Source organism: Chaetodon trifascialis, chromosome 16, assembly GCF_039877785.1.
Source record: "Chaetodon trifascialis isolate fChaTrf1 chromosome 16, fChaTrf1.hap1, whole genome shotgun sequence".
NCBI lineage: Eukaryota > Metazoa > Chordata > Actinopteri > Chaetodontiformes > Chaetodontidae > Chaetodon > Chaetodon trifascialis.
In genome coordinates this window covers 21,247,163-21,259,886 of record NC_092071.1, presented here as the reverse complement: position 1 = coordinate 21,259,886, position 12,724 = coordinate 21,247,163, and the positions used below count along the sequence as shown (strand labels likewise).

Genomic DNA, 12,724 nt, shown 5'->3' with positions numbered 1-12,724 from the left:
GCTTTGCTTTGTGTCCGTGGTTTAGCATTAAGGACTGCTCTTGGAGAAATGTCACAGGGACAAAACAAGTGTGAGCATGCAGCCGACAAATAACCCACAAAAACACCAAACACTAAATATCAATCAATATATCAATGAGTTTGGATGTGCTGCTAATAACTGACATGTTTAATACTAAATAATTAAATATGAACATGAATACATAAGTAAATTGGTCAATTAGGTCAAAAATCCATTTTCTTTAAACTGCTTTAATTAAACTAGCACTTGTGAATACAAACTATGATACTGAAAATAATGCAGTGTTGGTCTGAGTACATGTGATTCCTCCAGATTATACTCGATGTGGCTTCTGTTCAGTCCAGGCCCGCTCCTCTAATGCCGCTATGTGGGAACTGAAACTGAGAACTCTTAGTTAATTAAGTAATTCCAGCCAAAGTAATACTCACAGTATTGTTTACTACAAAAAGTGACAGCTGACATTGAAATCTTGATAGTGACAGGTTAGTACAGATGACCACCTCCTCCATGTCTGCCATCCTCTAATCACCAGTCATAATCTTCAACAGTCCAGGTGTGGACATATGGAAGGCACCCTGACCACTTCAGTAGCAGCACAAAGATGTCAGTGTGAACGTGTCATCCTGAAAACTACAGCTGCTTCTCTCTATAAGAACTTGACAATAAATGCATTTTTATTTCCCCATGAAACAACAGGGATGATTCCCTGCCAAGAGTGAAGAAATGACCAAAGATACAAATACAAACCATCTCTGAGGATGTGAACCTTGGTTCAGATCAATATTCACATTATTATTACTGTTCATTTGATTTAAGCAAAAACTGAGGTCCAGATTTAAATGTTATTTCAGGGTAGTGGGGGTTATTCAAATCTAGTGTTGTGAACATACAATATAAACAACTGATTGAAAAACATGGTAAAAGTAAAATAAATCATACAAAATCATAGTTTAACATGTTCTAAACCCCATCAGTCCTAGTTTTTGTCAATACTGACTGAATGTTTTAATGGGACGTGACAACAGAACTACAATATACTCTATGTAAAGACACAAAATGTTACAAATGGTTTGAGGGGAGACTATTTAGTTGGCATGGTGTGTTGTTGAGAAACAAAGTTTCAGCGTGTAAGGGTAAGGCCCACCTGCAGGACAAAAGACCAAAAAAAAAAAAAACTCATTTTAAAGATGAAGAAGGCAAAAGACATTATGAAGTTTGAAATGTACAGTAAATCATAAAAAATCATTTGTTCACATCATGAGATGAGAACTTACTGGGGTTTTTCATCTGGTAATGATTCATCATAGCTAGTGCTTCCATGGCATCGTTGATGGATTCCCACTCCAGAAGGCCAGATGAACTCCGCTCACCTTTTGTACCACACAAGATGACTGATTAGATCACCATCACAGATAAAACTCAACTGTTTGTTTATGCCGTGAGCTAAACAGAGATCTGTATCGGTTTTAGGATTACTCATTTATGAGTGGCCTAAAGAGGCCACAAAACAGGCAACATAGCAACATCCACAACCAGCTATAATGTATATAATGTAATTTTAACTCAAGTGAATTCAAGCCAACTGAGAACTGGAAACTTTTTTCTTTTTTCTAACACTGATATGGTCTTCACTCTATAAAACAGTAAAAAGTATTTATGCTGTTAAAATTCATGAAACACTTTTCTCTGTCTCATAACAGAGAAAATGTGTATAACACTTATGTGTATAACACTCCAGTGTTATACACATGAGCAATGAATTTGGTCCCATTTTTAAATGATCTAGTTAACAAATAATAACACCTTGCATGTAGAAGAGGTGGGATTTACTTTGATTGCACTTCAGGTGGATCAGTTTGAAGACAGACTGTACTGCTTTGCTGGCAGCTTGCAGTGGGTCATGTATGGCACTGTAAATGTACACCTTGTACATGCAGACTGAGCCTTCTGTGGATACCTAACCAAACACTTGGGAACCCAAAGTGTGTAGAAATGGTTTGCTTTTTGGATTCTTACACACATCAAATTACTCTCTCATTACTTCACTTTCTTAAAACCCAGACACCAGAATCATCAAAAATATTATTAACAGGAAAATCAAAGCATGCTTCAACAAAACCAGATCATACTATTGGCCAGGCTGTAACTTATACTCACTCTTTCCTGTGAAAAGTTTCACACTTGCAGGATTCTTAATTCCCAGCTCATCACAAACCTGGAAGGTAAAATGAGTTTCAGTTAAAAATCTGTGGTCTGTGGGAAATCTACACTTCAGAGAGAACCCTGGCGGCTTTTCATACCTGGTTGAAAATCTCTGTGGAGATGTCAGGCTGCGCGTTAAAGAAGTGCAGGACGTTGCTGGGGTGCTGGATTCTGTTCTTGGCTGCCTGTTCTGGGGAGGTGAAGCGGTTGTTCCGGGATCCATGGAAATCTTTGAAGCTACTGGTGTTGTCCTCTAACTGGTAGCACTGCCCTGGAACAATGGCCTGCTGTTTGGACACACTGGCAAGCAAAAGGGGGCCAGAGGTCTTACTCTGCACTCTGAGGCATTTTTTGTAATAGCCTAATGTTTTAGAATGGTTTGGACAGCTGCTCTTACCAAACATTGAGTTTCTGTCCAAAAAGGAAGTTGTTGTTGAGGTGAGTGATGGCCCTGTCCACAGAGTAACAGTCTCCCATTTCCACCATTGCGGCTCCAGGCTTACTCTTCATGAACTTAACCTGAAGGAAAAGACATCCATCTTGCTCAGAAACAGCTAGGCTTTTCATTATCAATGAATCTGTCAGTTCCTTTTCATGTAACTGATTAACTCAGTCACGTATCATTTAGTAACATAAGAAATGTAACAAAATAGTGAAAAAATGACATTCACAATCTCTCAGAGGCCATGGTGATGTCTTTAATTTGCCTGTTTTGACTGACCAGCAGTCTAAAACCTGGAAGATATTCAATTTACTGCCAAAGTAAACTGACAAACCTTCATGTTTGAGAAGCTGGAACCAGCTAATATTTAGTATTTTTAGCAACTTAAAATTGGCCTTTTTCTGAAGATAAAGCATTCTGATGGCCAATGCTGCCATTGTTTGGTGAGCATCACTTCACTCACCCTCTCTACATTGCCGTAGAGGCAGAAGATGTTGAAGACCTTGTCAGCGTTGATCTTGGAGGGCTCAAGACCATATACCATAAGAACTGGTGAGTCAGCGTGAGGACCATATTCAGGGGGAGGTGGTCCGTATCCAGGGCCATAGCGCTGGCTACCACGACCACGCCCACCCATTCCTGGTCCCATACGGTGGGGAGGAGGGGGGCCGTAACTGTCATCATTGTAGCCATGATAACCTCCTTGAGGGCCACCTTAATTAGAGGGGGAAAAAGAACATGTGAGGTACAGATACAGTATTGGAAGGTGATCAATTTTTTTTATTTTTTTTTGGATATTTACCATAATCAGGTGGGTGGTCTCCTAGAAGGGCAGGCTGCCTCTGGCGTTTGTTGGGATTGGCATTGGGATCTAAAATGTTGAAATAAAAATAAAAGTTGTGTATCGAACAGCCTCCTTGCTAAAGCAAACAGGTACCTTACATGGCCTACTATGTGTTTAGAAACAAGGCTGTGACTGACATGCAACAGAGGGGCCTGATATCTAAAGGGTTAAAAAAAAGTCTGCAGGCTCTATTTTGCTAATTTAATACGTGACATAATGGAGATTTTTTAACAGTGATTTTGAAATACAGCTCCTAATATCACTCATCCTAGCACAAACGCACACACACACACCTTGTGAATTGTTCCAATTGCCTTCACCATCAGCATCTGTGCAGGTACACATATACACATGTCAAATCCAAATTAACATTAAAAAAGGAGAAATTTGGCAACACTGTATAAACACATTTCTTTACATCCTGGGCAATTATATGAAATAGAAACACACGAGTAGAAGATGAGTGAGAAAATATGCAGTGCTATGAGCAGCACCTGCAGTCTAAGCATGTTTTATTGAAAACTATGAGAACTACACAGTAATTACAGACAAAGGGAAGACACAGGTGTAACATCAGAAGTGAATGTACATCAGGACTGACGGACTGACTAGATTACATTGTGGAAGGGAAAAAAATGACACCCAAACCATAGATCATCTTACATTAATCAACAAAAAAGTAAGGACAGACATTCTCCATAACGGTCCATTACAGCCACCCATTTTGAAGGGGCCACTTCCGTAAGTTTGCAAGTTAATTCTGAAGACAGCATTTTATGTTCTTATTTAAAATGGAGTTATTTGTCAATCAATAATTAAATCTGGTTAACATCTCTGTGTGCATACTTTATTGTAAACTGTAATGAGCAGTATATATTGTATAGATATCAAAACAAAGCTAGTTTTCAATCAGATCTTCGGGCAGTGAGGATTTTCTTCCTCACCTCTTGATGATAACTGACAAGTGAAAAGACAGAACATCTGTCTACACTGCCATTTCAGGAGCATCAATAAGTATGAGACAGCTGTACCCAAAATTTATTCAGCTCTTGTGATACATTTTCCAAACATCTCAACTTACACTACTTTTGGAAGATGTAGCCCTGCTTTAATCAATACAACCACCATAATGCTATACTCCTGCAGGTGTCTTGCAGGCCTTCAGTGGCCTGTCAGAAAACAGATTTTTTTTTTTTTTTTTTTTTCACATCTGTTAGGTGAAACAGAATTGCTGTACTGGTTACAGTTACCTCATGACATCAAATCTATTTCACATGTTACATAAAACAAGATTTACCATCCCAAATACAACCTCAACTGTAACCTAAATATTCATCTGCAGAATGTTTATGGTATACACACACTGCAAGTACAGCGACATGAACACTGGGACACTGTGCACTAAAGGCCATGGACAGTGTACTGAATTGTCCCTTTTACACCTGCTACTAAAATGGAATCTGTATCTAGATACGTTAAAAAATCATCCGACCTTCCCTTCTGCCTCATTATCCTCATTGAGATCGGACCTCTGTCCTCCAGAACAAAACCAGCACATGACTAATCTGAGGTGGAAGCAAAAAAGAGCGCATACAATCCTTAAAAAAATTGCAGTTTTGCGAGTTGTTGAACTCAGAGAACCTGTACAAACTGTTTGAAACACTGTTCACAAATTCTTTAATCATTTGCCCCTCTTGTAAATTTGGCAAATGTAATATATTAAGTTATTCCTTCCTTTCCATAAAAAGATACTGTGGTCAGTTTGTCGCAGTGCATTGCATTACTGGTATGTAGGCTACCTTGTGACCAGTTATATCAAACATTCCTTGTTAACAGGTCGGCTGCAAAGATCAGTTGCACCGCAGCACACACAATCACTCCTTATGACTCCCGCCCCTGCTGCTTTTATTTTTCATGCTGTTCTGTTGAATAATGCATCTTTTGCTGCGTTCATGGCACAGAATAGATAATAATCAGTAATTAGAGGCGTGTCTTTTTCAGCCTTCTCACTTGCTCTTTAAATTTAAGGAACAACCTGTATTTTATGTTAGCTTAAAAAATATCCGTATGTTGTGTAGCCTGTGGATGCCAGCACGTTGGTGCACACTGTGTTTAGTCTGACCTAACATCCAAACACAATGCAAGTGAGACCACAGATGTGGTCAGCAGACCCAATCACATTCCCATCACGCCGCATTTACACCTTGCATGAACATGTTTTTCCTTATCCAGATAATGTGTCTTAACACAGACTGTATTTTAATGCCAGGTGTAAATGGGGTAAATGTCACTGAAACAGATGTGAAATCAGTCACACTGAATTAGTGGCTGCTTATAATGTGCCTTGAATTGCAGACTGAATTGAATGTGCCACTAAAGACATACCCCTGTTGGTAAGACAAGGGGAGATCACTGGTACTAGTCATCAAACTGAGACTTTAATTACAGGCTCCACACCCCGTACTGCATGTAATTTTGCATTATACATAAAATCTGAATATACCAAATTCTGATATTTTTGTTCAACACAAAGAGAACAGAAATAAAACCCTTAATCTCTTGGTTCCATTATACCTTTAGAGGAGAAACAAAACATCCTGCTGTTATGTCATTGTAATGACATGACTGCGAGGTGTGACAGCATACTAAAACCAAATCAATCAGCACTAACACAAAAATCACATCTGTGAAATAAAACCCTACCTTTATAACTGACAATCTGAAGTGCTACCGTAGAACCCCAAACCAATACTCCCATAATAGACCTAAGTTTATATCAATTTTAAGAACTGTAAACTACTGACCGGACCCCCATTACTAAGGTACTAACCCAATATGAGATTGTGTAATCAGATAGCTATAAATGCAGTAAATGCTTACAATAATTTAAAAATAATTGATGAGAAGAAAGTTGGCAAGACAGATCAGGGCCAGTTTGTCAAATACATTGCTGAATTAGGGTTGCTATGGGCCTATAATCATATTCAACAATTTAAGACAACAGTCATAATGTTTTAGTTTCACAATGAATTTCAACTTTTAACCATCAAGTCAGATTATTCATTCATTTCTGTCAAGTACTTACAGCACCACACATGGAGCATGGGACACAGTGGGCAGGTAGGGGGCAGTCTTCAGCAAGGATGCTACCCGCTAACCTCTTGACTCCAGCCTCAACTCATTCTCCCTCTTCAGTCTTTTCTTCCTTCTTTCCTTCCTTGCATCCCCACCACCAGAGAGAAAAGTACATCCACACATCCATGCTTGGTTTTGACTTGCTGCCGGTTTGTTTTGAAAGTTGCTATTAGAGGCTCATTTCCAGCTTACCGTGCTCTGACCACAAAGCAGGACATTTGCACCGTTTGAGAGTGGGCTGTCTGTCCACAGACACACTGAGCCAAACCTGCATCACACGGGAGGCGTTAAAGGCGTCACTATGGGCCAGTGCAAAAAAGGGAAAATGAAACAACGCAGAAACAACACAAGAACAGCACAGAGAGAAGGAGGGAAATGGGGAGGAAAGTACAGGGAAAAACAGAACACCAGAGTCCATAAATGTAGAAAGCTTTAGGAAAGGATTTTTTTTATCTGTTTGCATCTGTGCTTGTATGCTTGATAGGTGTTTGATGCTTGTGTCTTCATAGGCCCCCCCGTGGATATTTCTTCTCATGTAAAAATGGACGCTCACATGATGCTCGCTTATTTGGTTTAAAAGCTGTCGGCCACTTGAAAAGTGAAAAGGCGTCTAGTGCTTGACAGTAAGTCATCTGGCATATCTGCGTGATGATGTGCTGTCATGGCGGTTCAGCTGTGTGTTGCCGCGGATATTCAGCTCGATGTGTTGTCATGTTGTGTTCAGCACAGGAAGGCAGAGACGAGCAGTATTAGCATCTGAGAAAGAGAACGGCCTCTTTTTGTTTACTGCCCCAGTATGTGGTATCGTCTGTTCCCTGGTCGGGCTGAGTGTGTCTGAAAACTCTTCTGTTGCTCCCTGTGGTTGTGTTATGGCAGGCACATCCCAAGGACTAGGAGGCGTGGCCACAACAACCACACCTGATTCCCGCCCTCATCATCAATGTGTGTGACAAAGTGGTGACTCCTCAGGGCTCTGCAGATGAGATGTGCTGTACTGGTAAAGAGGTGGTGGTAGATGCTTATCAATCTATCAACATCAGTCTGTGGTAGATATGCGAGGTGTCTGTTCGCGTGGCCTTGAAGTATTTCTGTCCCTCAATCTCAAATGGTGGCTACTGTCCACCACCAAAAGTAAAATGGACTCCCATGTCAGGTGGTGAAGATAGGGGTGATGATGGACTTGAAATAAGGAAGTACTGAGTTGAGGTTGTGTTCCAGTATTTTTTGCCCCACTGTGTCCGATGTATGCCACAGAGCGGATTTACATTAGTTGTGGCTGTGGGTGCTGTTATACTGTAGCTGTAGAAGCCGCTGTGTCTGCTTAGAGGTTGACGTAAGCCTGTATGAGTTAGCACAGTGAGGACACAAGGAGTACCTCTGGTTGGTAAGGCAGCACAAACTTTAGAATATCAGGAAGATGTCAAACACCTGTATGAAACTTGAAATGTACATGTTGTGGTCCCCTTATGTACAAGAAAAACAACTACATAATTTTACAGTGATTGTTGAAAAAAGAAATAAAAAAATCTCCTCCATGCAGAGACACTAAAGTAAAGTATTTATCATCAGATGTAGAACAACAGTAAAATTCTTCAGCATTTTTTCAGGTTCCCTGAAATCTGATTACCTAACAGTTTGTCTACTTGCATCGAGCAAAATCCTGCATTTTAACCTGTATTTTAGTCACTGAAGTGGTTGAGAAAACTCTCACTGTCACCACAAAGTGCCACATGGCTGATTAAGCTTCTTTTCCGGTGGATACAGGCATGCAATGATGTTGATTTTTAGCTCCTGACTTTTAAACGTATTGCTTTCTCATTACAACAACAAAACACATATCCAGTCAGAAATGATGTAATCCCTACATTTAAAAACCTATGCTCCAGGATCATTTAATCCTCAACAACACAGTGTCACTGACAGTGTTCATTCAACTGTTTATGCTCCACCCATCCTAAAACATTAAGTCCCGCCCAAATACAGAAATACTTGTACAGTACATGAAAACCTAGGCAAGGCCTCAGACCTCAGGAGTCATTTCATGGAACCTTAACCCGGAGGTGTGCCTAGTGGTCACAACAAGTCAGCTCTGCTGGCTAGTGCATATCATAGGCTTGTCTAACATTAGATATGATAAAATCTCCACTATGTTTGAAAGAATGTTAACAGGTGTGCTAGTGTCTGTAGTGTCTGCTGGATTAGAGTAGGCAGGGATGTGAAGTTGTGCAGCTGTGACATGCTCTATAGGGAATGTGAACCTATGTGAACAATGTTGTGCCTGCATATGCTACTGTGATGGGTGTGCTGGGCTTTTCACATGCATGAGCCTGTAATTGAGGTTGGCTGCCCTCGAGGTTGCTCCTCATGCCCTTACTTTGAGCCTGCTGTGTGGTGAGAAAATGCATGAAGACTGTGAAAGCATCACAGGAATACTGCCTCTAAACACTGAGTTTAGCAGCACGGTGAATGGTGGAAAAAACCATTCATCTGTGATCAAAGGCAATACCCCTGGAGGCTGAGAACCCTGACCATCCCATACAGTGGCATGAGAGGAAATGAGGAAGAAAAAGGGGGACAGGAAGGATTGGGGACTGCATGTTACCTTGGCCACTGAGGTTGGGGTTTGTATAGTCCCATGTGTCCTGGTCGTTCTTGAAGACATTAAGGCGTGCTGGCTGTGAAAAGGATTGCATTATGAAAATCAACAATAGACTCAGGCACTGAGGTTGATTACACATTGCCATACACTTACCTTGGCATATTCAATCTTTAGTGTGCAGCAGCCAGAATAGATATCTGCCCCATTCAGAGAGGCTTTGGCCCTCTGGGCACTCTGGACCGAGTCAAACGTGGCAGCGCTGAGTTAAGGTGAAGTCTGATTACATGAAGATTTCTGAGGGTCCAAGTATAATTAGACATCGACATGCAACACGCTAATATTCAAATGTAAAGGAAGATGGCCAATAAAAAAGGTAGTTATTGAAAAGGATATTCGACCATTGCCTGAACACCATTCTTTCTGAAGATGACAATCCTCTGTACAGGACCACAGTTGTTACAAATGGTGTAGAGCACATCCTGCAGAGGCACACAAATAAGTTCATATAGTATTCCTGATATAGCAAGTACTTTGTGATAGCACACATATCACCTTTAAAAATATCACACATGAACAAACACAAACAAAATTGCTATAGTTTTGCTGTTTCTATGAAACCAATTCAGTGGCATCAAAGTGGGGAGGAAATTCACAGTTGTGAAAAGTATATATAACAAAGGAAAAAGAAATGAGTTGATGCACATTCTGCAGATGCAGAAGGTCTGTATGCTTCAATATTCATTCAGAATCACTAGTCCTAATAAAACAAATGCAGTGGGGAAACAATGGGGAATGTTTAATGGATGTACGGGCAGTAATATCTCTAATCAAACAGTAGTTTTCAGCACTTAATAACCTGTTCCCCTCATTTTTCATGAAGCCAGTTTCAATCATTTCTCACATATGATGCTGAAAACCAGGATTCATTCTACAGTCAGTCACACAGTCATCTTATGAATGATTTCGCCTGAATTTGTATGTATGTATCCAGTTCAATACCCTACTACATAAACTATGAAGAGACACTGTCACTGTGTGCAAGGTTAATTTTCATAATCACGTTACCGTGGTGATAGGATAGATAGGGTTTATGATCGTGAGCAGCAGCACATTGTTGACACTCCGGGTGTCGTCTGAGTCTCCTGGCCGGGAGATCTTTTGGCTAGTGGAGTAATTGATGAAGGCAGGGTGGCCTGCAATGTAAACCTGGTTCTCTGCTGCATATGTAACAGCATTGCAAGAGCCATTCATGTCCTCATACTCCACCAGGGCCTGGCGCTTCTTGGGCATCATAACCACATAACTGCAAACAAACATTTCAAGAAGAAAATTATTGGATTCACAGGCTGGATGACTGAACTGTGTTGCAGTAACAAAACCATGAGTCATAAATGTGAAAAATCACTGCCAACTTGGTTGAACTTGCAATTACACTGACTTTAACTCTAACTAGCAAATTTAAACCAGCATTAGGTTATATTTTTCATATAAACACTGAAAACAATGGATTCCCAGTAATATGAAAGAATCTGCAGGTTTTAGTTGATCGTTTAGGTTTTCTGGCCAGCACACAGTCTGTATGGTCTGCTTTCACCATCGTCCCCATGTGCTGTATAACTATAGGCAGCTGACGAGTCAGACAGCCATGTGTATGCTGTGTGGTTAGTATGGAACAGCACAGATAAGAAGCCAACTGGAGTCTGGTGAAAAATCAAGCATCTATCAGGCTACTGGCTGAGATCGTTTCTAAAGAAATTGGAGAATGAACCCAGAGCTAACAAGCAAGTGAATATTGGACTCTAGCAGTGCTCACTCTGCTGGATGTGTTATGTCAGAAACTATTTTCTAACATAATAGCTTGATAAGATGAGAGTGGGTGAGGACTGTGTTTTCTGTGTGTGCCTTTACTAGGTTTTCATGGACGTTCACACATCAGGATCCATGCAGTGACTGAAGAATACAGGGAAAACTGTGAGCACGTTAGACATACAGTAGGTGCTCTGTCATTACCTGATGACCCCAAACTCCTGCAGGGCCTCCACCAAGTCAGCTTCCATGATACCATCCACCAAGCCCCTGATGTGGACCACCGGGGAGGGTAGCGGTTTATGAGGGTCATCGTAGCTCTCCTGATAACGAAACACATAACACGATGCTTGTAGTGTCATAAACTGCTTCCATCGTCGGTGAAGAGGAGCTGGAGCGGCAGACCGGGAGAGATGAGCGAACAGAAGCCACGAACACTGAGCCTTATACAGTAACCGTTACTGCGTCGGAGACTAACGTTAGTAACGGTAACTGACGTCCACACCAACGTTAAACGCTGAGCTGACAAAACGACTAATTATTTGTGACAATTTGCACAGCTGTTTTTCTATGAGTACAAAAAGAGACATATGTGTGAGGTTAAGTAGCTGTTTAATATTAATAAGACAAATTCCGCGACCGCTAACGTTATAACGTTGTTCTAGCTAAACCTGCCAAACTAGCGTTAACGTGAAATGGTTTGCTTCGGTTAGCTACTTAGCTTCTCCTCTCTTAGAAAAGCAAAACCTTCCATATTTTTGCATGATAAAACATCGTCTACCAGGGCTAGCAGGAAACCCTCACCGTTGTCATTCCTCCGTCCTCAGTTTTCTGTCTTTTCGTTGCTCTGCCGCCTTCTCCGTAGTATCGGCCCGCAGCAGCAGCCATGTTGTCCTGTCCCCTTTGCCGGGCTACTGATGCATTCAGGATATGTGGGAAAAAATGCTACCTACTTGTTTGTACAGCTGAAAGCTATGCCTGTTTACCATTGCCCCTAGATAGGAGTTTGAAGCTTTAAAGACGTTTTTTAACCTTTCAGGAGACCAGTGTTGTTCCTACAATCACACTTTATTCTGCGGATGGGACAAGTATTCAAATAATTTTACATTTTATGTATATATGAATGAGTTTCCCCAGTGGTAATCAAACATTGCGATGGCAGCATGACTTTTTTTATGGACAACAGCTTACTTTGATGATTCTTGTGAAACTGCTACATGACAAGCACTGTCATTTATTTACACGAGGTTTCTCAAATGATTTATTTCCCATGCTGGGTATGAATGCAGCATCAAAGCGTCACACGTTACGCACACTACTGTTGGTCCCTTCACCCTGTCAATCATTAAAATGATCGCTTCCTCCAGGAGAGGAGGTGGGTTAAACCCACAGACTGGACCACTGCTAACCTTTAACAAACCTGTCATTCATGACTATGAAACACTAACCAACACATCCCTGTAATCTGCAAGGATGTTTCTTCTTATTATGCATTCAGGGATTTCCAGCTCAGAAAACCAGGACATGTTTTATGCACACAAAAGTTGTCCCAAACCCCCCCAAAAATAAGCTTGTCCCTGTGAACAGCAATGATGCCTTTTTTCTTTCTTTTTCACTTCTAAGGGACCATTATGGTCTCTGCGATGTGTCAGCTTGGCTTTGGAACCCTCCACAG

General features: G+C 40.9%; 1 protein-coding gene across 1 annotated transcript; it reads right to left on the bottom strand.

Moving 5' to 3' along the window:
• Positions 1–146: 146 nt before the first annotated feature.
• LOC139344403 (heterogeneous nuclear ribonucleoprotein L-like) lies at positions 147–11,968 on the bottom strand. The gene is made up of 14 exons (XM_070982528.1): positions 11,854–11,968; positions 11,254–11,372; positions 10,309–10,546; positions 9,637–9,722; positions 9,397–9,493; positions 9,247–9,319; positions 3,803–3,838; positions 3,468–3,536; positions 3,129–3,379; positions 2,621–2,742; positions 2,322–2,523; positions 2,179–2,236; positions 1,296–1,391; positions 147–1,165 (listed from the first exon to the last, which is right to left on the bottom strand). Exons 1-14 carry the CDS (start codon positions 11,935–11,937, stop codon positions 1,107–1,109), a joined length of 1,590 nt encoding a protein of 529 aa, XP_070838629.1. The 5' UTR covers positions 11,938–11,968; the 3' UTR covers positions 147–1,106.
• Between the last annotated feature and the right edge of the window lie 756 nt (positions 11,969–12,724).

Bases quoted from the DNA above. Each gene is read 5' to 3' on its own strand.
- LOC139344403 (XM_070982528.1), bottom strand. From the start codon at position 11,937: ATGGCTGCTGCTGCGGGCCGATACTACGGAGAAGGCGGCAGAGCAACG. The intron at 9,320-9,396 runs GTAAGTGTATGG...TCCTTTTCACAG, and splicing joins TAAAGATTGAATATGCCAAG to CCAGCACGCCTTAATGTCTT. The intron at 3,839-9,246 runs GTAACATGCAGT...GTACCTGCACAG, and splicing joins CCCCAACCTCAGTGGCCAAG to ATGCTGATGGTGAAGGCAAT.